The sequence below is a fragment of the Macrobrachium nipponense genome, chromosome 7 (assembly GCF_015104395.2).
Source record: "Macrobrachium nipponense isolate FS-2020 chromosome 7, ASM1510439v2, whole genome shotgun sequence".
Taxonomy (NCBI): domain Eukaryota; kingdom Metazoa; phylum Arthropoda; class Malacostraca; order Decapoda; family Palaemonidae; genus Macrobrachium; species Macrobrachium nipponense.
Window position 1 is genome coordinate 40,296,632 of NC_061109.1, and position 26,589 is coordinate 40,323,220.

Consider the following 26,589-nt stretch of genomic DNA (forward strand, 5'->3'; position numbering starts at 1 on the left):
CGACATGACAACACAAAAGAAAATTCCGAAGAGGCTCTACCTAGATCTGCACACTGATGGGAAAGAGGAAAAAGTAGACAAGAAAGACAAAGTCTGCACCCTTTTGAAAAGAGGGAATTGCAGATTTGGAGAAAGATGTTACTACAAACATCCCAAGGTATGTCACAACTATGAAATCTTATGGTAAATGTGCATACCTACACAGCTATGAGGATGATTGCAGAGATCTACATCCAAAAATATGCAAAAACCTAAAAGAAGGAAAAGGATGTAAGTTCGACAAAAAATGTAAATATATGCACCCTGTAGCCTGAATCAAAATCAATAAAATAATCAAATAATAAAATCCAAAATAAGAAAGAAACAAATAAAGAGAGGAACAAAGAATATGAGGTGAAGGAAAAAAGCAAGCCATCACCGCGATATGGAGTGTCAGCAAAGAATTTCCAAGCATCAGCTCCAAGATACAGCTCAAAAGATAAATTCTGTATTTACGATGCAAGAGGATATTGCAGATGCGGAGAAAATTGCAGAATCAGACAGAATGAATAATTATGATGAAGGAAGATCAATATTATGGAAAAGTTGGATTTTTTAATGTCAGAATTTCTGGAAATGAAGAAAAGAACAATATACCAGAACAGGAAAGAGACGTGGGAAAATCCTTATTATTACCCATATTAAATGAAGGAGAAAACACGCAGACCATCATAGTGATGAATGCGCAGGGTTTAGTTACGAGTAACTCAAAAAGAAAAATAGAGTACTTAGAAGAACTAACCCAAATTGAAAAGAAAATAGATACTGTACAATGAATATAAGTGAAACCTGGTATTCCCAAGAGACTGGGAATGACGATCAAATAAAAGGGTTCCAAACTTATAGATCAGATAGAAAAAAATAGGAATCAAGGGGGAACTGCAGTATATGGGAAAGACAAAAAACAAGGAAAAACATATAAGAAATATAGTAACTCAGAATGTGAACTAATAGCGGTAGAATTTGAATCTGAAAAATTAATGAACATATCAATATATAGACCCCCTAATACTAAAGAGTTTGATACAATAATAGAAAAATTGGATTATATATGTAGAAATCACAAGGACTGGACTATTCTCCTATCTGGAGACTTTAACTTTCCTTTCGTAGACTGGAAAGAACGAATAGGAGACTGTGGTTGTATTTATACATATAAAAAAAGAGAGTAATAGTAGTGCAGAAGATAAGAGGCAGTTCGAAAAGCTATTCGATATGCTACTAGAATACAACATTCAACAAATAAATCACCTGCCAACAAGAAAGGAAAATACTTTAGACCTAGTATTTGTGAATGATGTGAATTATGTTAAAGAAATAATAGTTTATAATGTGCGTATTTTAGACCATAATGTCATAGAATTAACAGTCCATTCCAAAGCAAGTGAAAACAGAGATAAGCAAGAAATGAAAAAGTGGGAAGGATATGGGAAATGCAACTTCTACAATAAAAATATAAAATAGTCAGAAATAAATGAAGAATTAAACAAATATTGGGATAACATTTTCGTAAGTGATGATATAAAGGTAAATACGGAGATATTATATAAAATATTAGAGAAAATAGTGGATAAATATATACCGAAGAAGAAAAGTAAACATCAGTCATGCATACCAAGAGATAGAAGGATCTTGTTCCAGAAAATCAGAAAGTGGAAAAAAAGTCTTGCAAAAGAAAAAAAATGCATGGAAAGTGATCGAACTAAAAAGTAAGATAGAAAATGCAGAACTAAAGATTATACAATCAAAAGAAAATGAAAAACAGGACTTGGAAGAAAAAACTCGTATGCAAAAAAGATAAATAAAAGAAGAATAGAAATAGGCCCTCTAAGAATTGAAGGGAGATTAACAAATGAAAAAAAGGAAATATGCAACATATTGGCAGAATGATATAAGAGAGAATTCACCCCTAGAATTGATAATGAAGATAATGATATAGAAGTAAGGGATGAAAATAGTGAATATTTAGCAGACATAGATATTCATGAAGCTGATATTGTGCAGGCTATTAATGAAATTAAAAATGGAGCTGCAGCAGGGCCTGATGGTGTCCCTGCTATTTTGTTAAAGAAAGTAGTTCATTCTATCGCAAAGCTACTTGCAATATTATTAAGACAAAGTGTAGATACAGGCAAGATTTATGATGAACACAAATTAGCATATATTACCCCTACTTTCAAAAGTGGATCAAGACTAGAGGCAAGTAATTATAGGCCTGTGAGTCTAACATCACATATTATGAAAGTGTATGAAAGGGTAATGAAGAAAAATATCATGAAACATTTGATAAAAAATAATTTGTTTAATATAGGACAACATGGTTTCGTACCCGGAAAAAGTACACAAACCCAACTGTTAGTCCACCGTGAGAACATATGCAAAAATATGAAAAGCGGAAATGAAACAGATGTGGTTTATCTAGACTTTGCAAAAGGTTTTGACAAGATAGATCATAATATATTAGCAAAGAAAATTAGAAAACATAATATAGTGGATAAAGTAGGAAGATGGTTAAAAGAATTTTTACACAACAGAAAACAGATAGTTATTGCAAACAATGAGAAATCGGATGAAGCTAAGGTAATATCCGGTGTGCTACTAGGTATGGTGGTAGCTGCATTACTGTTTGTTATTATGATTGCAGACATAGACAGTAATGTTAAAGACTCGGTAGTGAGTAGTTTCGCCGATGACACAAGAATAAGTAGAGAAATTACTTGTGATGAAGATAGGAAGGCGCTACAAAGAGACCTTAAAGTATATGATTGGGCAGAGGTAAATAGGATGGTATTTAACTATAATAAATTTGAATCAATAAATTATGGAGACAGAGAAGGAAAGCTATATGCATATAGGGGACCTAATAATGAGACAATTACAAATAAGGAAGCAGTTAAAGACCTTGGTGTAATGATGAATAGGAACATGTTATGCAATGATCAAATAGCAATTCTATTGGCAAAATGTAAAGCAAAAAATGGGAATGTTGTTACGCACTTAAAAACAAGAAAAGCTGAACACATGATTATGCTTTATAAAACATATGTTCGTAGTCCACTTGAATATTGCAATATGATATGGTACCCACACTATCAAAAGGATATTGCACAAATAGAGAGTGTACAAAGGTCCTTTACTGCTAGAATAGAAGAAGTTAAGGATCTTGACTACTGAGAAAGACTACAATCCTTAAAATTATATAGTCTAGAAGGGAGAAGAGAACGCTACATGATAATTCAGGCATGGAAACAGATAGAAGGAATAGCCGAAAACATCATGAAGCTAAAAATATCAGAAAGAGCAAGCAGAGGTAGATTAATAGTGTCCAAAACTATACCAGGAAAAATAAGTCAAGCACACAGGACATTAATCCACTACTCATAAGCATCGATAATGCAGCGGCTATTCAATGCGTTGCCAGCTCATCTGAGGAGTATATCAGGAGTGAGCGTAGATGTATTTAAGAATAAGCTCAACAAATATCTAAGCTGCATCCCAGACCATCCAAGATTGGAAGATGCAAAATATACCGGAAGATGTACTAGCAACTCTCTGGTAGACATTAGAGGTGCCTCACACTGAGGGACCTGGGGCAATCCGAACAAGCTGTAAGGTCGTAGTAAGTCTACTCTCTCTCTCTCTCTCTCTCTCTCTCTCTCTCTCTCTCTCTCTCTCTCTCTCTCTCTCTCTCTCTCAGGGGTTAAAGGAAGTTATTCTGGAGGGGCAGCCTTCTTAGCACCTTCCACAGGTCCTGTAGTTCTCAGGCTGCTGGTTTTGATGCTTCAAGGCGGTATCCGCAACTCCGTATTTTCATCCTTTACTAGTTTTTAGACGGCAGTTGGAGCTATGTAGTCCTTGCAGGGCTATGGCAGTTGGAGCTCTGTAGTCCTTGCGGGGCTACGGCAGTTGGAGATTCATCTGCGCCATCGTTGACTGTATCGATACCAGTTGTGTCATCAGCCACTCCTTTCATAAGGTAGTTAGTAATCTTCCTTCTTCGGTTCCCATTTATATACCTTAGGTGTGTGAAATGTAACGTGTTTACCGCAGTAATTGCTAGGTGGCTACGGTCGTTGGCAGTTTGTCTGCACCATAGTTAGCACTTTTGGTGCCCTCGGCCCCCTTCTTAGGGTAGCTGGTAATTTCCTTCTGCGGCTCCCATTGGTTCCACAGTTCATAACCGGTCATTAAAGCACTATGTACCGCACAGTTGGTTCTCCACCTGCACAGTGTCGGCGCTAGGTGCTCCGGTGGTTAATCGTAGTGACCTCTCTCTCTCTCTCTCTCTCTCTCTCTCTCTCTCTCTCTCTCTCTCTCTCTCTCTCCTTCTGCTTATTTCTCAACTTTTTCCTGCTGCTTCTTCTGTTTCACCTTCAAGGGGGTTTCAATGTGGGTTTTGCCTGATTCCATGTCTTCAGGGAGTACTTCCTTCCCTCACTTGCTCCGGACTCCACTCCAGGTTTAGTATTAGTAACGGGCGTTAGTTGGATCGTGTTTTGCGACCTCTTCGCTCTTAGGGGGTGTTGCTCGCCCATTGTAGTCGGCCAGGTGTCGTGTCATAGTCACTTGTGAGTGCGGAGTTTCGCAGTCAAGTGAGGCTGGTTCAAGGTTATGTCATCATCTTGGTTGGTACATGTTTGGCTCAACAGTGTGGGGTTGACTCGTAGGGGTGGACGTTCATCACCAAGGTATATTCGGCTCAGGTGTAACGTTATCGTCACTGGGTAGTGGGGGTATGCGCAGTCGAGTGAGACTAGCTCTTACAGGTTTTGCGGAACTGGTGACTGTTGGCTCTTGTGAGGGAGTGGACAGCGGTCGGACAGGGGCTACGTCATCATGTCTGGGGGAAGTGCGAGATTGGGCAGTCGAGTACGACTTGCTAAGGAGTTTAACATCTTGTTGGTATATCGTTGCACAATCGGATCGGTTGGCTCTGATATGATGGGCTCTTGTATGTCGTTTGGTATCGAGCAGCCAGGCATAGTAAGTTCCAGGTTCTTGGGTGCTGCTCTTGTGGGGGTTCGGCCTTTCTCCTTTTTCCTGTTCCGGTCTGGCCGGACAGGTCTGACAGAGGATAGATAACTTTGAAGAGAGAATCGTTTGCTAGTTGTGGGTTTTTTGTTTCTCCAGCGAGGGAAGCGAGTATAAACGGGATGGTGGACTTTGTCCATTCTCTCTTTCCGCATTCCAGACTCCAGAGGAATCTCACAGTTAATTCAAGTAATATTTGTTACGTTGTATTTAACTAAACCAGTAGTCTCTCAAACATCAAGTAGGCTGATCTGGTTTCGGGAGTCGGGCAGTTTTTTGGGGAAGATGACTTCGGCTAGCATCACTTTCTGTATGAGGTAGCGGGTAACTCTTCTGCTGGAGTCTGAGTTCCGGTTTACGAGTCAGTTGAGGTTTTTCTCTATTGGGTACCTTTATTGATTTGTGTGGTAGGGGTTACGGATCATGAGACTTGTATTTGGAAGACACCTTTCACAGCCAGTGGGAGGCCTTGTCCCAATCTGAGAATCGATAGGTGTTTCTCAGAAACTGGACTGTTTGACAACCTCTTCACTTTGGTTTCGAGGGGTTTGGCATACCAAACTAACCTTTCGGATGGTTGTATTATGTTCTTGTCAAGGAGAGGAGGGACTTCTTGTTAAATCATTTGCCTCAGCGCTATCCGGACATTCATAAGAAGGGGTTCTTAGTCAGTCCAAGGGTGCAAAGTATCGCGAGGGCTACCCTTTGGCTTCCGGAGGAATGTTTCGGTGTCGGTGATCTTGTAGGTGGTTATTTGAGTCCGTGTAGTTTTTCTCAATGCTCTACCTTAGGGAATTTCAGTTTCTTCAGAGAGGTTACTCGCGGGGTCCTGTCGTTGTGGTAACTCAGTTTTATAATTGGCTTGGTAGAGTTAGGGCGTTAGAAGTTTAGGGAGGCAGTGATAGTCTAAATGAACTCTAGTGTTTCTGTTGGTCAAGCTTAGACTGAGTGTATTGTTCCTTTAGGCCCTTAAGGTTAGGCAGATCCCGATGGTCATGTTGGAATAGAGAACTGAAGGTCCTGCACACTCAACTTCTCCTCCATACATGAGAGGCTAGATAGCCACATGGGAGGTTCACCATTTCCCCTCCATACGTGAGAGGTATATAATACCACATGGGAGGTTCTTCAGACTCAGGCGGTACCTTGGACTCGACAATGACGGTATGGTACTTAATCTGCAAGCATCTTCACCTACTGAGCTGGATGACCAGGTGAGGAGATTTGTTTTTACCTCCATGAATAAGAAGTATAGCTTATCACATGGGAGGTACTTCTGACTCAGACAGTACCTTAGACTTAACACTGATGTTGAAGTATGTTCTTTGCAAACATCCTCACCTCTGAGTTAGCTAACTAGGTGAGGATACATGCTTTTATACACGGTAGGTTGTTTATGAGTTACCTGCGTATGTTCCGTGGACAGGTTGGCCTGAATTAGATTGATCCCACCTCCGTGTAAATGTTGTTAATCGGGCTAATTCAGGTATTCAGAGAGTGTATTGCAATTTGAAGTTTTCACAACAAAACTAATATTGTAATACTTACCTGAACACCTGAATGATTCCCACCCTCCTCCCCACTCCAATTTGATAGTGAATGATTCAATTGAGGAGACAGGCCTCTGGTGGCTGGTATTTGCAGCAGCGTTGCCAACGGTAACACAAGTAACTCATTTGACTAGATTTTGCCTGCAGCATTGGTAACATTGACAGTTAAAATTACCCACTTAGTGGGGTAAATATATGGGGATATAGTTTGGGCTGGTCAGTGACCAAGGCTAATTCAGGTGTTCAGGTAAGTATTACAATATTAGTTTTATTATGAAAACTTCATTTTTCCACTTAAATTATATTTTTTTATTTCAGTTGATATATGGTCAGTTGGCTGCATAATGGCAGAACTTCTTACTGGAAGAACACTTTTCCCTGGTGCTGATCGTATCCTTTTTATACTTTGAACACAATGTCTTTCTAATTTCTTATGCTACTGTTCATAGATATAGGCTGCATTATTTAATATTTTGTACTCTTTCAGAAAACAACAAATATTACTTAATTGTGGAAGTACGGGAAAGGTTTTTATCATACACTAAAGTTACTTATAAAATTAAGTCAACCTTTTACTAATAGTCTTGCGGCCATGCTTTTAAATACAATTTCTGTTCTCTAAAAGTGAAATGGAAATTTTATGTGAGGTTATTGCTTTGGCTGCTGATTGGATATTACTAGACATAGGAAATATTTTTATCCTCATGTCAGTGGTTTTAGTTTTGGATTGCTATCCCTTGAAATACATATTTAGAAGAGGCATGCTTCCTGTTTGGACTCGTGGAAATATGAGCATGACTCCAAACACTTAGGACCATTAATTACAGATAATTGTTTAGTAGACTGGATAAATCAGCTGGTACAGTATTGTGTAAGTCTAAAAAAATTTGTTCAAGGAAGTATACAGTGTCAGTTTGTAGATAAGAAATTGTAATGTATATCATACAAAATGCATTACTGTATATTAGCATATAAGGTGACTTTTTAGGATAAAAAGATTGTTTAACAAAGATTGAACATCAAGTTGTTGGTGTGAGGCATATTTAGGAAAATAATGCCTTCATTTACACGTTAATCTATTAATTTATCATTCCTTTAACTTATATGATAATTCCGTGATTTGCATGCACCATATTAATTTTTGTCATCACAAACCCATTATTTTAACATAATTTCTTTTATCACTGGAAATTCCAGAGTCTGTACAATTGTAAAAGAAAAAGATTAACTGGCTCTGGTAGGTTGGTATAGGTGCACAAGGTACCTCAGTTATTGGGTGGTTAAAACAATTATGAATAAAAATTTTGAACTATTGGTTAAGGGTATTTTTTCAAATTTGTATGCACTAATTTTCAACTAATGCTTGATAAATATAGGAAATGAAGGTAAGATATTTGACCTCTAAATCCATGTTAATTGCGTACAAAATTTTTTTTTTGAGATTGTTAAATTTATGAAAGAAAGTTACTGCCCAAACATCTTTTCCTAACTGTGGTTTTCATTCAGTAGATATACTTGGTAATCTGAATTCTAATTAATTTTCTTTTTTATTTTTCATATTCTTTACAGTTTTTCATTATCATCTAATTTGGATTTTCTCATTTATCTTGTGAAATGTAGTGATTTCTAGTTTATGGCTTTGCCATAACCTGTAACCAATTAAATTTTGCCTTTCTTTGTTCTATGATGTGCATAATTAAGTAGTTAGGTTAATAATCCCAACTGCTTTTGATCAGAGTGATGATATCCAGTACCCTGGGAGCTGGAGGCCATGATTTACAGTTAGAACAACTGGTGCATATACACCTTTCCAACATTTAGTCTGGTCAGGCAGGTACTAGCAAAGGTCAGTTGTGGCTAAAAATAGATTGGTATTTAGAACTACTTCAGCTGTAATATGAACCATCCCAGGTCCATGCCAGTGTGGAAGATGTTCATGTTGTGCTAGTTGGTTAAAGTGTGAGTTGCACAGTTAGTCTGGCAGAGTCATACACTCAAGGTTGGTCTTTGGTTGACCTGTCCTTCATTTCTGATTTAATTGCCAAGACACAAACTACCAGTGTTCAAGATTGTGTCAGCACTTTATTTGACATTTCAACTTTAACGTGCAACTCAGATGACCATCTCGTGTTTTGTGATAACCATCCATCATTTTATCAAGAGAACTCCAGATACTTCTTGTTAATGCCTCAATGGAAGAAACATGTTTCCAAGAACAGTTTCATACTGAATGACATAGATCATTCTTAAGGCTAGGTATTTAAGTCTTATATAGAGTACCAGCCTGTGAAGAGCCTTTATTAGGCTCAGAGGTCTGGATAAACTACATAATCTTTTATAATAATAATTAAGTCTTATATACCTTCCGTTTCACTACTACAGCGTTTAATTTATTTTTCAGTGGCAGAAGATATTGCACTATTAATTTTGTTGGTGTCTTTATCTTTGCAGATTATTATGGATAAGAGAAAGGGCTTATATTCTCTTCAAATGCATGATTTTGGTCCCAAAGTTATGAACTGTCCTGATTTATTACTTGAAAGAGTAAGGTTACTAGAGAGATGCAATCATAAGAAAGGGTCCTTAGCAACCATGAAATATAAAGGACATAAGCTAAAAGAAAATACCATAGTACACTAGACGAGAGCCACAAATCAAGTGTCAGACTAAAGACTGAGGAATCAGTACTTTCAACTTTAGACACATCAACTATATATTAAAGAAAAGAGATTAGATTTGACATGTATTTGGATATCCAGATACCTACAAAACAATAACCCAAGCAGTTATAGATATAGAAACGATATGCAATATATAATGACAAACATCACTAGCAACTGTTATGTAAGGGAAAACGAAGTTGCTAAAATCCACAAACAGGGATGTTAAGGCATTTCCACATTAAAATTTTGAAATCAATGGATGTACATAATCTCTTGTCATAAATGAATAAATTTGCCATCTAATTATAAGAAACTATGAAGTATAACTTCAAGTCGTAAATATAACCAAGAACTTTGCAATACACTTTCAAAATGGACCATTATTCAACAGTATCAGGTTTAATCAAAATGGAACTTATCGAATAGTATTAGGTTTAATCAAAATGGACCATTATTCAATAGTATCAGGTTTAAAACTTAATCCCGGCTGCATATCTGAGCTTTTATTCTTTTATCCAATAATATAAGGGAAACTTCATCAACAGTCTCTATTTCAGTTTACTTTGATGGTAATTGGAATATTCTTTGATATGGTATTAGATTTTCCTGGTTTTGTATCATTGCTTTGTCCTCTGTTTGCACATAGTTTTTATTAAAGTATTTCCAAGTGTCAATTTCTGTCTGTTGGCTAGCCCACTTTTTGTATCATGCTTTTTTATTGTAAATATGTTTGTGCTTAGTACTTTTGAAATATATCAAGGATATATGCACTGTACATATTTATATATAAACATACAATTACACTTGTTTTGACAGTAGCCTACCATTATGAAATTCTTTGAATGAGATGCTACGAAAATGATTGTAAACTGTCTATTTTCCTCCCATTATCAGACTAAGAAAAGGAAGGGTAGAAATAAGACTTTTTATATATATAAGTATTTATAGCTTTTGTTGGTTATTTAGAGTATTGTTGGTACTGGTTATGCTATTAGCAGTCTCCTGTGTACGTAGCACAATCTTTTAAGAACCAGTATACCACTGCTCTTTTATTGATTGAAAATAACGCTTTCATTTGCTCATTGCCTACACCACTCCTTGATCTTTTGAATGGTGTATATATTCCACAGTTATGATGATATAAAATTTAAGTCTGTTCTGCATGAAATTAACATCTTGTACAGCTCTTGAAAAGATTTATATTTTAGTTTTTCATTATTATTGCAACATTGATTATGTACATACAGTTATGAAATCTTATCCAGTTCACATTAAATTGTGTTTGCATACATATTTCTACCCTGCTTTAGTAATCCTGATTGTTTGTGCGCATTTAATTTTTTGTGTGAAAGTTTTGTGGCTGTCTGAGCATGTGCCGTTGTGGCCCTTAGTTGAGACCTTAGATATCCAGCAGCTCAATCTTATCATGGAGCTGTTAGGGACACCACCACAGGAGTATCTCAACCGCATCACCTCTGAATCGGTAAGTTGACATATCCTCTCATTTAATTTAGTAGGTAATGCATCTGTAGCCTTTTGTACTAATATGTTTATTGTACTTTGTTAGCATGATTGGACATATTAATAGCTTATTAAGTGATTTATTATAGAAGTAGAATTCAACATTTTGTTCATATGCTGAGGTACATGAAACCAGCTGTCATATGGAAATCCATTTGCTTGTGTATAACCCTTTTACTGGAACATTGGATGAACCAAGTGGTTTTTCACGCTAAAAGTGTCATTGTTTTCCATCACATTCACTTGGCATATGGTTTTCACTTGATTTCCCCTAATTGAGGCATGTTAGTATTTCAATTTGAATATTAACAATACACTACACAATTTTTTTTCGTTCGAAGGTCAAGATCTGGACGGGGTCTGTGATTAAATGAAAGTTTTGATACCAAATACTCTTACTAGGAATGTATGGTATTTTATTACTTAAGAATAAACAGATGGTATGCATTTAAGTATATTTATTGATGCAAGGGGACATGGTCTTGTTTCAATGATTATCATGATATAGTTAATTTCCATTACATAATTACTTGTATGGAGTATTCTTGACAAAGCTGTGTATGTTATAGTTAACTTTTTTCTTTTATAGGTTTCTTGGAATGTTTTTTTTAAGTTTACAGAATGATACCTTTAAATACATGGCTTCCATTGTTGAAGTAATTTATAGAATAGGCCTTTCTAGTTGAATCAGAAATGTGTTTGTGGCTTTAGTCAGGCTGTGTAAAGTCATATTTTTCCAAACAATGTAAGCATCTTTATTTATGACATAAATATTACAAAGACCACCAACTTGTATGAATGTCCATGATGCATACATTGTTTGGTTAAAGATCATCTTAATTTTGCCTGAAATATTAAACCAAAGAAAAAAGGGAGTGTCCAGACTTTCTACGTAAGTTTGCTTTACCACAAATCCACTTTATCATAGACTACTCAGTGCGTTACTCAAAATAATAGACTACAGATTCAGATGTAGAAAAAAAATTAGCTGGCTTAAGTAGATTAGTAGGTAGAGTATGCACATAAGGTCCCTCAGGTTAATTGAGTCCCTTTTTGGGCTGCCAGCCAATGGTGAACATTTCCCATAGATTCCCAGACTAGGAACAATTCAGTTTTATTCAGAGTTACCATGCAATTATTCAGCTGCAGGATTCCTACACTCGGCAGACTAACTTTCAAATTTCCTGGTGGCACCGCCATCATTAGTGCAGGTAACTAGTTACCGCCCACCTTCGTTAAACAGGTATGACGTCAACACACCTCTTCAATTGGATTTCTGCCGGCTCCCGAGTAACATCGGTAGCTCTGCGGGCTTTCTTCGTCATCTTTGGAGGCTAGTTTGCCTGTTCATGGATTATTGGTGACGTACAAAGTTTTCAGTGTATTTTCAAGGAGCTAGCTTAGTTTAGTTAATCTTTTGAGATTAGTTGGTGCCTGATTTCTCGATTATGTCAGATTCATCGGGAGTGAGGTTTTGCGCAGAGGACTGCAAAACTAGGTTGATTAAGGAAGTTTATGACCCTCATTCCAAGTGTACTAAATGTAGGGGGGCAAGAATGTTCTAAAGAACTGAGGTGTTCTGTTTGTCAGGAGTGGGACGATGTGCAGTGGAAACTTTTTATTTTTCATAATAAGAAGGTTTGACAAGATGGAAAGAGAAAAGCAGCAATTAAGGCAGATAGTTAGGTTTCTGTAACTTTGCCTTCTACCTGTGTTAGCTGAGATCGTTACTCCTCCTTCTTCTCCCTTAAGAGGTCATCTTTCTCATGTTGCTGTTTCCAACACCATTGCCAGCCTCGAATCAAGGTTCAAGAGGAGATTTGAAATTTTGGCTAATACTGTTATGGAGTTAGGTACCTCCATGAAGTCGTTCATGGAGAAAAGTGAGTCAGTGCAAAGTGCAAGTGCAAGTGAAGTGTTTCCTGAGAGGAAGGCTGTCCGTCCCCCCAGTTCTCCTAGACAAAGGTCACTGTCCCACTCCCCTGCTTCGGGGAGAAGACATACCGGAGGTCCAAGGGAGACCGGGGGGGGTTTGCCCACGGGCAGTCGCTCCCTCTGTTGAACCTAAAGTGTCGAGTCAGGTTTCGACTTAGCACCTTTGGAAAGGTGTCTCGTTTGGTGCAGAGTTGTCAGACTCGAGTGAGTCGCCATCTCCTCATGCGAGACGCTGGCGTAGTTCATGGGCTTCTCGCCCCCTCAGGAGACTTCGACTGCTGACGTCTCCCTTTTCCCTGTCAAGAGGTCGAAGGATACGCTTTCCAGTTCATGCCCATCTTGCAGTCGTGCAGATCAGACATATGAAGGACAAGATTCGACTTGCGACTCAGCGGACTCAACTGAGTGTCGACAGGTGTGGATACCAGTCGGGCATACCACTGTGCTCGTCAGTTGAAGTGGGATTCTTCGACTTCTGTTCGCGGCTCTTTGCCTGAAGCGAGACAAGAGCCTGCTTCGTCGGTTCATTCCCAGCCAAGCAAGTTGACTTCCCAAGAAGACTAAGTGTTGGCTCCATTTCGACAACACTTTGAGGAGGAGTTGTCCTTTTTCAAATGGAAGAAACGGCCTGTAAGAGAAGAGTAAGCAACCATGTCGCCTGCTCCGTCGGAGGTTCTTGAGCAGGACATAGGAGAACTAGAGCAGAATGAAGAGCACGGGCAAGGGCACGAGCAGTTCATAGTAGCAGAGAAGGAGTCGGGTCAAGTTTCGACGTAGTCTCCGACTGCTTACACCTCATTAATGAGGTTCCTATTGGACTGTTTTCCAGAACAGTTTTCTCCTGCCACCCCTTCGTCTCCTCCGTCGATCTTCATGATAAAAAAGAAGCGACCAGAAGAACTGCTGCCCAAGATAGTCTTTTCCTCTACGGCTAGGAAGGCCTTATGGTCGGTAGCCAGATGGTTAGCGACCAAGAGAGACCATGGTAAGGTGTCTTTTGCCTTCCCTCCTTCCTTCCTTATTAACGAAAGGCATCACTTCTACATCACACGGGAGAAGCGCCTTCTCTGGGAGTCTCTGCCTCCTCCCAGAGACTTCTCTGCCTTAGGAGAGCTGCTTTTTCGGTGGCGAAGACGTTCTTTGCTTTGTTCGAAATAGACCACATGGTTCGTAACCTATTTAAGGTCATCGAGATCTTCAGTTTCTTGGACTGGTTGATAGGACCTTTAGCAAGGAAGCTTAAAGACTGCCCCTCTCTTTCCAAGGATCTGCGAGAGGACTGGCTGGGGATACTTTCCTGCCCTGACAAGGCCATCAGGGTTTGAGCAGATGAAGTAGCTTCCTTGTTCGCGATGGGCATGTTGAAGAAACATGAGCCGTGCTGCTCCTTTACCACCAAAGGAGTCACAACTCTGCAGAAGTCATCCCTTCTTTTTGCTCCTGTAGACAAGTCTCATTTGTTTCCGCAAGAGACAGTTCAGAATATTCTGTTGGATCTAGAGAAGAAGCCGACGACAGATTTACTGGCTCAATCTAAGAAACAGCCTAAGCCTGTTGTGTTTGCGGTTCTTCCTTCCAAGTCTCTGTTGCAGAAGCTGCCTTTTTGAAGGGGAAAGTCGTGCCCCTTTACATTGGGATAATATTAGCGCCAAGCTGGAAACTGGTAGAATTAAAATTAAACTTGTGAGATCCAGGGACTATTGGCATCTATACCAGGTCACGGGGCATGTAGTACCCAGGATGCCCTCGGCATCCCATGACCCGACAGTTACTTTCCTACCACCTTTAAGATAGGACGTGACTACTTTCTATCTCTTTTAAAGCAGGTTTTAGACTGCCCGATTTTATTCATTTTTTCCCTTTTTGATTTTTCTTTCTCTGGGTGTTCTCAGTGGGTGTGATCTGATAGATGTGTGTACGTTGTGAGATGGAGAATTTTGCTTCACCAACGGAAATTTCTTCAGGTTCTTGGAAGAGACAAAGGAAATGCCCTGGAGTGAGTGGGTTTCCTTGTTCAAGATTTTTAACTTCGGTGTCTACAGATCCACATCCAACGTGCAGTAGGTGCAGAGAAAATGTATGTACTATTACTAATCCTTGTTCAGTTTGTCGTGGTTGGTCGGTGGAACAGTGGAGGAAGTTTTATGAGAAAGGCCAGTACAAGAGAAAGGAGATGACGCCGTCTTTGAATGACCAAGCGTCGTTGGCTTCATTTGTATCGGCAATACACCAAACTGCTCCATATGTTTTGTCGCCTGCTTTTGATTTTTCCCATAATCCTTCAGTTTCTTCTAGCGATTTGTTATTGGAAACACCAGGAGGGGTTTTTGGGGGAGGAATGGAAAAGCAGAGGCGCAGAAGCCTGTGTGGTAGAAGTCTTACGCCTGGGTTACACCATCCCTTTCATGGAAAGGCCTCCCTTAGCCAAGGTTCCCATCAGATTGACAGCTTATTCCGTGGGCTCAGAAAAATTTTTGGCTCTCGAGAAAGAAGTAATCTCCTTGGCTAGGAAGGAAGTTATCGAGGAAGTTCACAACTCGTCGAAGGGCTTTTACAACAGGCTGTTTGTGGTTCCCAAAGTATCAGGGGGCTGGAGACCCTTGTTGGACATGAGTGCTTTGAACTGGTTCGTGCTAAAAACCAGGTTCAAGTTGGAGACTCAGAGTTTGGTGCTGGCGGCTCTCAGTCAGGGGGATTGTGGATGGTATCCCTCGACATGCAGGACGCCTACTTCCATGTCTCAATCCATCAGGACTCAAGGAAGTATCTCCGCTTCATTTTTCGAGACAAGATATTTCAGTTTCGGGCTCTGTGCTTTGGTCTTTTGACAGCTCCTCAAGTTTTCACCAGGGTTCTAAGCCCCCTGGCACAATGGTTACATCTGATGGGCATCAATGTCTCGATGTACTTGGACAATTGGCTTCTCTGACCGCCATCAGAGGAACAGTGCGCGAAGGATCTACAGAGAACTTGCTGCCTGACGCAGAAGTTAGGCATTATCATGAATATGTCGAAGTCCAAAGTCATCCCTTCTCAGAGGATTCTGTATTTGGGATGACTCTGGACTCTCTTGACTTTTTTCTGGCCCCAAAAAGGGTGGAGTCGTGTCTGGTGACGGTACAATCATTCCTGCACAACTCGTCGTGCTCCTGTAGACAAGTCTCATTTGTTATTTTTCTCATTTAGTGGATGAGCCTACTGGGGACGTTGTCCTCGGTAGAGAAATTCGTAAAACTAGGGAGGTTAGGCTCGAGGACCCTCCAGTTTTACCTAAAAGTGAACTGGTGCAGAAAGTCACAACCAGATTTCACAGTTTTCCCCATTATGGATTAGATCAAGAGCGATCTAGCTTGGTGGGACTCAAGAGAAAGGCTTCAGGAGGGCGTGTTGCCCCTCCCTGTGAACCCCAGCCTACAGTTCTTGTCACTCGTTGGACGCAGGTTGGGCCACTTTTCTTATGGATCGCAAAGTGTTAGGGGTATGGACAGAGCCCCAGAAAGCCCTTCAAATCAATGTCAAGGAACTCCTAGCTGTCTTCCTGGGCCTTCAGAAGTTTGTTCATCTGATAGAAGGGTGAGAAGTAGCCGTTCATGCGGACAACTCCACAGCCCTGTCTTACATTTGGAAACGGGGGGGATTCGTCCTTTCTGTTCTTGAAGGCGCGAGAACTTCTACTCTGGGCAGAAGAACAGCAGATCCAGCTTGTTCCTCATTTTGTTCAGGGGAAGATGACGTTCTGGTGGATGAGCTCATCAGAAAGAGTCAAGTTCTATCATCGGAGTGGACTTTGGACATGGAAGTTTGTCGGGATCTTTGGAAGGTTTGGGGAAGACCGGCCATCGACTTGTTTGCGATGTCCAAGAACAACCGTCTGCAACTGTTCTGCTCTCCCGTTTCAGATCCTCTAGCATGGACAGTTAACACGATGTTGCTGGATTGGTCGCGTCTAGACGCTTACACGTTTCCCCTCCTTCGGGATGATCAGGGAGGTCATCAACAAGGTGACTTGGAACCTAGATGTAGTCCTGAAATTTATTTCTGGACCTCCCTTTGAACCTATTTGCTCGTCTTCCCCGAAGAACTTGACGAAGAAGACTCTCTTTCTTTTCGCTCTGGCTTCAGCAAAATGCATTAGCGTGATTCATGGTGTAGACAAGAGAATAGGTTTCACATAAGGGAATGTGGTTTGTTCCTGGGCCCGGAATTTTTTTGCTAAGAACGAATGTTCATCGGGTCCCTGGCCTCGCTCATTCGTCATCAAGAACATTTCAGATATTCTCGGACCGGAGTGAGGGACTTAAGTTGCTATCTGAAAGGGACTAAGAAGTTGAAGGGCCCCTCACAATGTTTATGGTGCTCAGTGAGGAACCCTTTACATCCAATGTCAAAGAATGTCATGTTCTTCTTTCTCAGATCCTTAATCACAGAGGCTCACTCCGTGGTAGATTAGCAGTCACTCGTCCTGTTGAAGGCTAAAGCGCACGAAGTAAGAGGGACCTGGTTCCCTCTAATTTTTGCCTAGTATCAAGGTTGTAGAATCTGGGGAAGTCTGGAGGTACATAGTACCTGGAGTACCTTCCAGTTGTATATATGTGTTGTTTATTTATCTGGTTCTCGCCCAGAGCAAGGGCATTTGTATTTTATTCGTTCCTTGTTAAGTCAGCGGTTAGCCCACGACTGCAAGGAACTTCCCACTTGTAGAGGAGATGCATGGTCCAGCTACCCCTCTCTCTACTAAGTAAGCAGAGTGCCAACCATAGGCAGTACTCTCCTGCAGCAGCTTGCTTACTAGGTATGGTATGACAAGCATAAAAGTTCTATGCTTATTATGTAACCCTCCTGATGAATCAATTTCCCAGGATGTGTTATCTCCACTACCCTCCACCTTTCAATTTAGAATCAATTGAATAATTGCTTGGTAAGACTCTGAATAAAAATGATATTTTTATAATAAAATTGTTTTATTCATACTTTCCAAGCAATTATTTGATTCGAGCCCTCCCTCCTTCCCACAGGTGGAGCTGGCAGCCAAAATCCATTTGAAGAGGTGTGTTGATATCCTACCCGTTTACCGGAGGTGGGCGGTAACTAGTTACCTGCACTAATGATGGTGGCGCCACCAGGAAATTTGAAAGATAGTCTGCCAGGCATAGGAATCCTCCAGCTGAATAATTGGTTGGTAAGTATGATTAAAAGATAATTTTATTATAAAAATATCATATTTATTGTGTGTTATTTATTTCTTTCACTTTTTTGCATTTTAGCATAATTCCTTTCTGTTTACTATATCCTTGTCATGGTGCTATGTGAAATTGTTAGTAAGTAGAATTTTAGAAGAACCTTGGCTGAGGCTTTTACAAGAGTTATCTGGTCAAATGGTGGGGTTGCTTATGTTTTAACAGCTTGGAAAACACTGGCAGGCAATAATCAGCCATTTCTATGACTTGTTTAGGCTGTAAATGGAAAAGATAGTAATTGAAAGACTGTTAGGGGGATCTAGAGCATATTTGGATTTTATTATCCTCACACATAATGTGGGTTGAAGACCTTAGTGTGTATAGCATTTGCCTCCAAACTGGAAGATATTTCCTACTTTGATATAGAGAAGCTGTATACTTTAGAGAGATATGGAATTCTGTTGATTGTTGGTCAAAGTAGAAAATGTTCTATCTGAGAAGAGGTGCCATGAAGATGTGCTTCAAGGTAATGTGCTTAGTATGATCCTTTTTCACCTTTATGTAAATGTCATAATTTTTGAGTGCACTATGTAGATGACCTTAGTATTCTTGGCTGCCTCTTGAATGGCTGCAGCAGGGAGAAAATTGCAATCAGTAATTGGTAAGATTGTAAATTGGGTTGAGAAACTAGGTTTCAGAATCTGTGAGCAAGACATTTGTCACGCATTTTTGCCACAGTATTTAAGGTATGTACCCAGATCCTGGTCTTTACTTGCTTTTCGGTAGAAATCTAAGCATTGAAGAAGCACACTTTCTAGGTCAAATATTTGACAGGAAGCTTGGTTGGGTTTCTCACATCAAACATGAAGACTGAATGTGTAGAAGCATTACATATTGTGAAAGTCTTACCTCTTACTAATATGGAAGTTGATAGATTACAGTAGTACCTCAGACTTCGAACTTAATCTGTTCCAGAAGGCTGTTCGAAGACCAATTTGTTCGAAATATGAAACAAATATCCCCATAAGGAATAAAAAGAATTGGGATAATTTGTTTCAGCCAACCCAAAAAATCTATCTTTTCACATTTTTTGTATTATTAATATATTAAAAAAATTAAATTAAGAGTCTAAAGTAATGAAATCTTATGTTATATGAAATAAAATTTTTGAAATTTTATTTTTTCTGTTGATGATTTACAAAACTATTTGGTGAAAATGGTGCCAGGCTCGCTGGGAGATGGAGAGAGGATAGACGGGAACCCTTTAAGGTAACCGAAATGGTCGCAGTAGGCTAAGGTTGATAAGAAAATCAGTTTTATTCACATTTTACAAGGATAATCAAAGGAGTCGATAGTGTGTGTCCGACCGATTGAGAGAGAGAGAGATTGAGGAGAGAGAGGAGAGAGAGAGAGAGAGAGAGGAGACGAGAGAGAGAAGAGAGAGAGAGAGAGAGAGAGAGAGAGAGAGAGAGTAATCATCATATTGCAATACACCCCCTGAATACCTGAATTAGCCCTAATCCCAATTAGCCCAAACAACTCTCATTTACCCATCCCACCAGTGGGAATTTTGTTTTTAACAGCCAGCATTGCCAACGCTGCAGGTAAAAACTTCCTTGAGTTACCATCACTGACGGTTGGCAAGGCTGGCGCAGGTGTGTGTCGTTACTCTTATCTTCCCCAATTGCTTTTTGTTCGCGCCACGGAAAGGTTGTTGACCATCCGTAGTGCAAGTTTGATCCTTGCCCGACTCTCTCGGATGGTTATTATAATTGACGAAGAACACAAGAATTACGGGACTTGTTTCGTTTGGATTTGGATTGCTATCGATATACAGATATTATGGACAAGACATCTCTTCTACCCTCCACCTCAGTGCCGGCAGCTTTGACTCTGTCTTTGAGCGCTCCGACGTCGGCGAAGGCCACTGCACATCACTCCTGCTCTTCCTGCAAGAGACGTATGAGTACTCTAAGACACGATAGACACTCCATACGCCAGGTATGTAGGAAAATTAAATGCGACGTGGAAACGCGGTGTGACGAATGCTTAAGCTGGACAGTTGAAGAGATGAAGGACTACATCCGACATCGCAAGTCGCTGGCCAGTAAAGGAAGCAAACGCAAAGTAGATTCAGCGTCACCTTTAGGATCGCAAGCTCCTACAGAACAAGCGAAAGAGTTAGCTAGTGCTGAGGTAGTAAAACTGATAGAAGATAGGATAGCAAATAACATGACAAAATTAATTAAGAGTCTTTTCCAACAATTTGCTGATAAAAATACTAGTGTGTTAGGATGTCTAATCTTGATTCTTTTTCAGCTCCCCTGCCTGTTCCAGAACCAGCCCTAACGGGTGCTGAGGGTAATGAAGAACCACAAGCCTCCAAGTGGGCAGGTTCTGTCGGCCCCCTTGGCGCGGAGCAGGCAGTGAATGACCCCCCCCTACAACCCCCTAGTAGTTTTGATAATCTTAATTTGGAAAATTTTAGCCAGGATCAGGGAATAGGTGTGACTAAGACGATAGGGTCTGAGTTAGGTATTGAGGACAAGCTTGCGAGCGTGCAGAGTCGTTCTCCTGGACGGACATCGAGTTTGGGTTCGTTGGGATCCAGCCTTAAGGCAGATGTTTTGCCGTCTTCTCTTCTGTTTAGGTCCGGTTCAAGGACACAAGTAAAGTTTACGGTTCCGAAAGTGCGGGATCCTGTTCCTCTGTCAACTATCTTCCCTCTGTCTCAGAAGACCCTACTTCATTTTCCCTTGTATCTGTCTTCCCTACCCCTTCTTCTAGTAATGTGGATCAAGGAGCCCCCCTTTCGGGTGTTCTAAAAGGTTCATGTAGTAGTCGGATCGACTTGGCAGAGAAAAACGCAGATCTTCTGGGTCTCTCTAAAGGCTATAGGCTTTTGATTAAAGGTTGCACTATCAATGGTATCATGAACATTAGAGATTACGTGACACAAGAATGTCCAGAATTTTTGGAGGACATGCTACAAGGCTTTCAAGGAGGGTCAGACTTATTGTATTATATGTCCCTTAAGAGAGAGTCTCATGCCGCCTCCGGGTTGTCCGCAGTTCCTTCTTCCGCTCCCACACCCTCTGCTTCGCCACTGTTAGTTTTCTCTATGACTCCTTCTGCTCCTGCCTTCCTGCGGCTAGTCGGGAAGCAGCACGTTTGAGCGACGTACAGCTGTCAGCTTCGACGTTCACTGCTGCGGAACCCTCCCGGAGTAGCCTCTTCCTCTTTCATTCTTCCCTCCTCTTCCTCGATCCAGTCACATTCGGTTCCGCTCGCTTTTCCTTCAGCAAGGCATAACACCGAAACGGGGTTTTCTCCCCAGGACTTTTCGACCCTTCCACCTCCTTCCGGGGGTATTATTGCTCCAGAGGCGGGAAGGCAGCAACCAGGTTTCAGTGGTAATCTGGCAGACCTTTCATTGTTGGATGGACTGCACTCTGTTCCTCCGACGCCTTCTTTGGCCCCAAACTGTTCGGCGGCTGCGGAAGAGGAATCAATTCCGGAACTTCAGGATATTCCGGTTGACTTGGGCTGTCCTCTGGCTAGTAGCAATGATTATAGGCGTATGCACGAGTATGTGACTGCGCTTTACCCACAAGTGAAAGCTCCGGACGATCAACATGCATCGAACCAGTCATTATTTGGGGCATTCTCTGCTACCAAACCAGCTCCGGCACCTTTTTCATGCGGTTTGGCAGTCAAACAAGCTATGCAAGAGGCAGACGGTAGGTTGGCTGCGGCAATAGCTGCCAATAGACAGGACATTTTGCTTCTCTCGCCGCGTAAGGCGAATTCATGCCGTCCGGGGGAACCCTTCGGCCGGGGCCAGGTTGCTGCTCAACAAATCGTTTGAGGCAATTCTGTGTAGGTCTTCGGCAGTGTCTAGACTTGTAGGAATCTCGCTAGGAGAAGCGGGAGTGTTAGAGGACGTCTTGCGTAACCAGACGGAGGCCCTCTCTCACACACTAGATTTTATCAAGCCTGATGGGGTTTCTAAAAAAATGACGGCTAGGTTCCCTCAGATCTGGGACTGTTCGACAGCTTGATAACGTCCATCTCGATGGGCTTAGCGCATCAGGCAAATGTGCTAGCTTCCTCTACGACGTTCGTAGGTAAGAAGAGGAGAAACTTCTATCTGAGCCACCTTCCCCCTCATTATCCGGACGTACACTAGAGGGCTTTACTTAGAGCTCCCATAGCTTTAGCAAATTCTCTATTTAAGGAGGAAGAGGTATCTAATATGACTAACTTCGTGGCTTCCAATTTGGCAGTCAAATCGCAACAGGCCATGATTAGAGTAACAGCGCAGGGCTCCCGGTCACCTAGAGGAGCACTTAGGGCTTCCCCTTCGAGAAGAACGACTTCTAGGTCTCCCCCTAGATCACCTAAGAAGGTGCGCTTTGCGAACAGGGCGGGGTCAGTCTCTTCCTCATCTTTAGCTAAACCTTCGTCGGCTCGGAATTTTACCAAATAGGAGACATGTCCCTCGTCTGCCCAGGTAGGAGGCTGTCTAGCCCCTTTCTGCTAGATATGGAAGGAGTGGGGAGCAGAGGATTGGTTGGTGGAAGTTCTGAGGGCGGGGTATCGGATCCCCTTTCACTCCCTTCCTCCTGTCACCCTCTCCCGTATACCTTGCGAGTTATTCCCAGAATTCCATCAGGGGAATAGCTCTAGCAAAGGAGATTCAGGAACTCTCGGAGAAGGGGGCACTAGAAACAGCCCCTCAATCTCCGGGGTTTTACAGCAGGATCTTTGTTGCAATGAAAGCTGGGGGCGAGTGGAGGCCGATAATAGATCTCTCGAACCTCAACAGTTGGGTAATAACTGCAGGTTTTCACATGGAGACCGCACAGTCGTTACTGCGGTCAGTCAGAGGGGGAGATTGGATGGTGTCGGTGGACCTAAAGGACGCGTATCTCCAGATTCCGATTCATCCGGAATCTCGGAGATACCTCAGGTTCGTATCTTCCGTCGGCACCTTCCAGTTCAAAGTTCTCCCCTTCGGACTGACTATAGTGCCGCAAGTATTTACGAGGATCATGTCTCCGGTGTCGGCAATTATGCATCGTCGAGGTTACAGAATGCTAAGATACCTAGACGACTGGCTCATTCTAGCCTCCTCCCTAGAGGAGATATTAAGGGCGAGGGACTTCTTCTGAACGTATGCGAGACGTTAGGAATTCGGCTGAACTTTGCAAAGAGTTGTCTAGTACCAACCTAATCTATAACTTATTTGGGGATGAGGATTCTCTCTCTTCCTTTGAAGTCTTTTCCATCACTGGAGAGAATACAGTCAATAATACAGCAAGTGACCCTGTTTTTGTCCAAAAGGGAGCAAACAGCGTCATCATTGAGAAGTCTCTTAGGGAAAATGTCGTCTCTATCCCTTCTGATCCCAGGGTCTCATCTCCTGATGCGTTCGCTACAGAGTCGTCTCAGGAATCTCTGGGACTTCCGCAACGAGAATGCAGTTATAAGCTGGAGCGATTCTTGCCTTTCGGATCTTCTGTGGTGGTCAGAAGAAAAGCACCTGACACTCGCGAAGTCCCTAGTCTCCCTCATTCCCGACATCCATCTATATACAGATGCCTCGAATCAAGGTTGGGGAGCAACCTTGGAGGGAACTCAGGCGTCAGGACTTTGGAGGGAACAGGAACGAGAGGAGTCAATAAATCTTTGGGAACTCAGGGCAATAGAAGAAGCACTCAAATGTTTCTCGAAACTAGTACAAAACAAAGTGATAGCATTGTTTTGCGACAGCGTAACAGCGATCTCGTATCTCAAGAATTCCGGAGGAACAAGATCAACAGAACTGAATTTAGTAGCCCAAAAAATCCTGAGATGGTGCGAAGACCAAAGAGTGTGTCTCCTTCCCCAATTTATATCGGGAAGCCTCAATGTACTGGCCGACTCATTAAGTCACTCACGACAGGTACTGGGAGGAGAATGGGCCTTGATGCAGGATGTAGTACGTCAGGTACTCCGGAAGTGGCTGGCGACGGTAGATCTATTCGTGACGAGACTAAACCACCAGTAGTGGATCCGATGTCGATAGGAACCGATGCAATGCTACAAAGCTGGGATCACATGCAGGCTTATGCTTTCCCACCTATCGGCCTCATCCATCGAGTAATCAGGAAACTGAGGGAGAGCGTCAAGGTGAGTTTGACACTGATAGCTCCTTTCTGGACACAACGCCCATGGTTCCCGGAACTAATGGAACTCATCAGAGATATTCCCATGTTCCTTCCTATTTGGAAAGATCTGCTCAGACAACCACACTTCCACCACTACCATCAGAACCCTCGCATGCTAAACCTAGCTGCATGGAGACGGTCGAGCGAGCAGCGAGAAAAACCAGACTATCTAAAGAAGTGGCAAGGCAGCTTTCTTTCAACTTAAGGAAGTCAACGCGGAAACTGTACCAAGTCAGATGGACTGTATACAGGGGATGGTGTCGGAAAGAGGGTCATTCTGTTTCTAGACCTTCAATTCCTAAAATAGCAGATTTCCTCTTATTCCTCAGGAAAGTCAAGAGACTTTCACACTCGGCGATAGCAGGCTACCGCTCGATGCTCAGTAATACTTTTAGATTTCACCTCTCAGAGATCTCGACGAGCAGGTGTATTCTTGATCTAATACGATCCTTTAAGATCGAAAGACCGGTATTACCGAATCGAGCACCACCGTGGGATTTGTCGGTAGTGCTTCGTTTTCTAAGTTCCCCAGAGTTCGAGCCAATCGAGAATCTGACGTTAAGACAGTTAGCTAAGAAGGTCCTCTTCCTTACGGCATTAGCAACAGCGAAAAGGGTGGAGCTACAAGCAGTATCCAGACTCGTCTTGTACAAAGGAGACGATATTTTCTTGTCTTTTCTACCGGAATTCGTGGCGAAGACAGAGTCGGAGGCGAACACACTGCCAAGGTCGTTCAGAGTCTTGGCCTTGAGAGAGTTCGTCAATGGAGATCCGGAAGAGTTGCGGTTATGCCCGGTGTGAGCTCTAAGAGTATTTTTATCCCGAGTAGAGAAACTTCGCCCTCGCCTGCAAACACTTTTCATATCTCCTCGGAATCCTTCGCGGGCGATCTCGAAGAATGCGATTAGCTTCTTCCTAAGGGAGGTAATCTCGCAGGCTCATGCGGGTTTGCATTCGGTAAATGCAAATCCAGTACTACTGCGAGCGCACAGTATTCGGGGGATGGCTACATCATCTTCCTTTCTGAGAAACTACTCGGTGTCTTCCATTCTAGAGGCAGCCTCTTGGAAGTCCGTCTCAGCATTTACTTCTTTCTATTTAAAAGATGTTCAGTTTGCTTCATCGGAAGGCTACTCTTTAAGCCCGTTCGTAGCGGTGAACTCTATTATCTAGGTTAAGCTGGGGAAAGTATAGGTTAGGCCGGTGAAGGTAGAATAAAATTAGGTTTAAGGTCTTTCTGACACTTAAGATAGAGAACCGCTTTGGTCTCCAGATGCCTGGACAAAGCGTTACTAGAATAAGTTAGTAGGTACGTTAGTAGTCAGTCTTCTTACGAGAGTCCGAGGGGGTGCTCTCGTAGGCTAGGCCATCGTGTCGGCACGGAGATTACATCGTAATCCGGTCATAAGCGCTCGGAAAAATAGAGGATCACCGAGAGGGACTTCGGCTCTGCACGCCGCTTCTTGCACCTCCATACATGAGAGGCTATGAATAACCACATGGGAGGCTCATCATATTCCTACACATCCCAGTTTCGGAGGATCCATCTGGGAAGAAGTAGAAGACATAGACAGTACTGACCCGACAGACGATCGAAGTACTCTCCAATACGTCTCTGCACCGAAAGGAATAACAGATAAAGTGAGTCTAAGTTGCATAATGGTACTAGATAGATTAGTGAACGAGTTACCATCTATACGGCAGTAAGAGGTGGGCAAGAGGATTGATCCCTCCCCCTCTAAGTGTTGTTAATCGGGCTAATTCAGGTGTTCAGGGGGTGTATTGCAATATGAAGTTTTCATAATAAAATTAATATTGTAATACTCACCTGAACACCTGAATGACTCCCACCCTCCTTCCCCACATCAATCTGAACCAGATAAGCAATTGAGGAAGATAAGAGTAACGACACACACCTGCGCCAGCGTTGCCAACCGTCAGTGATGGTAACTCGAGGAAGTTTTTACCTGCAGCGTTGGCGATGCTGGCTGTTAAAAACAAAATTCCCACTAGTGGGATGGGTAATTGAGAGTTGTTCGGGCTAATTGGGATTAGGGCTAATTCAGGTGTTCAGGTGAGTATTACAATATTAGTTTTATTATGAAAACTTCATGTTTACACTTGGATGTTAAATGCACAAATGAGGTTAATTATGCCACAAGACATAACTTACTATTGGCAAAAGGCAGACTTTAAAATAAACAGATAAGCAATAAGTCAGGAATGCAAGAAAAGGAGAGAGATAAAATAACTTTTCACAAGGGAGCCATTTGAACAAACAATAAAAGGCATACAGAAGCTGAACATGGTGCCAGTTTGTTTATTACAGAGCTGAGTTACTTTTACAGTAGTAAAATATCATAAAGAGCAATTGTCACTAGATAGGTATTTTTCCGTAACAAAAGCAGTGATTTGGACATATCGAATGTAAGTGAAAGAAATGGGTGAATAATCATCCCAG

At 41.7% G+C, this 26,589-nt stretch overlaps 1 protein-coding gene across 1 annotated transcript in view; it reads left to right on the top strand.

Annotated features, from left to right (window-relative positions):
* The window catches only part of LOC135217580 (mitogen-activated protein kinase 14-like), a 230,324-nt gene that overhangs the window by 121,655 nt on the left and 82,080 nt on the right, over nucleotides 1-26,589 (top strand). Inside the window, exon 4 of the mRNA XM_064253546.1 lies at nucleotides 6,939-7,010. Coding sequence (XP_064109616.1) covers nucleotides 6,939-7,010 — 72 coding nt within the window. The remainder of the gene's footprint in view (nucleotides 1-6,938; nucleotides 7,011-26,589) is intronic.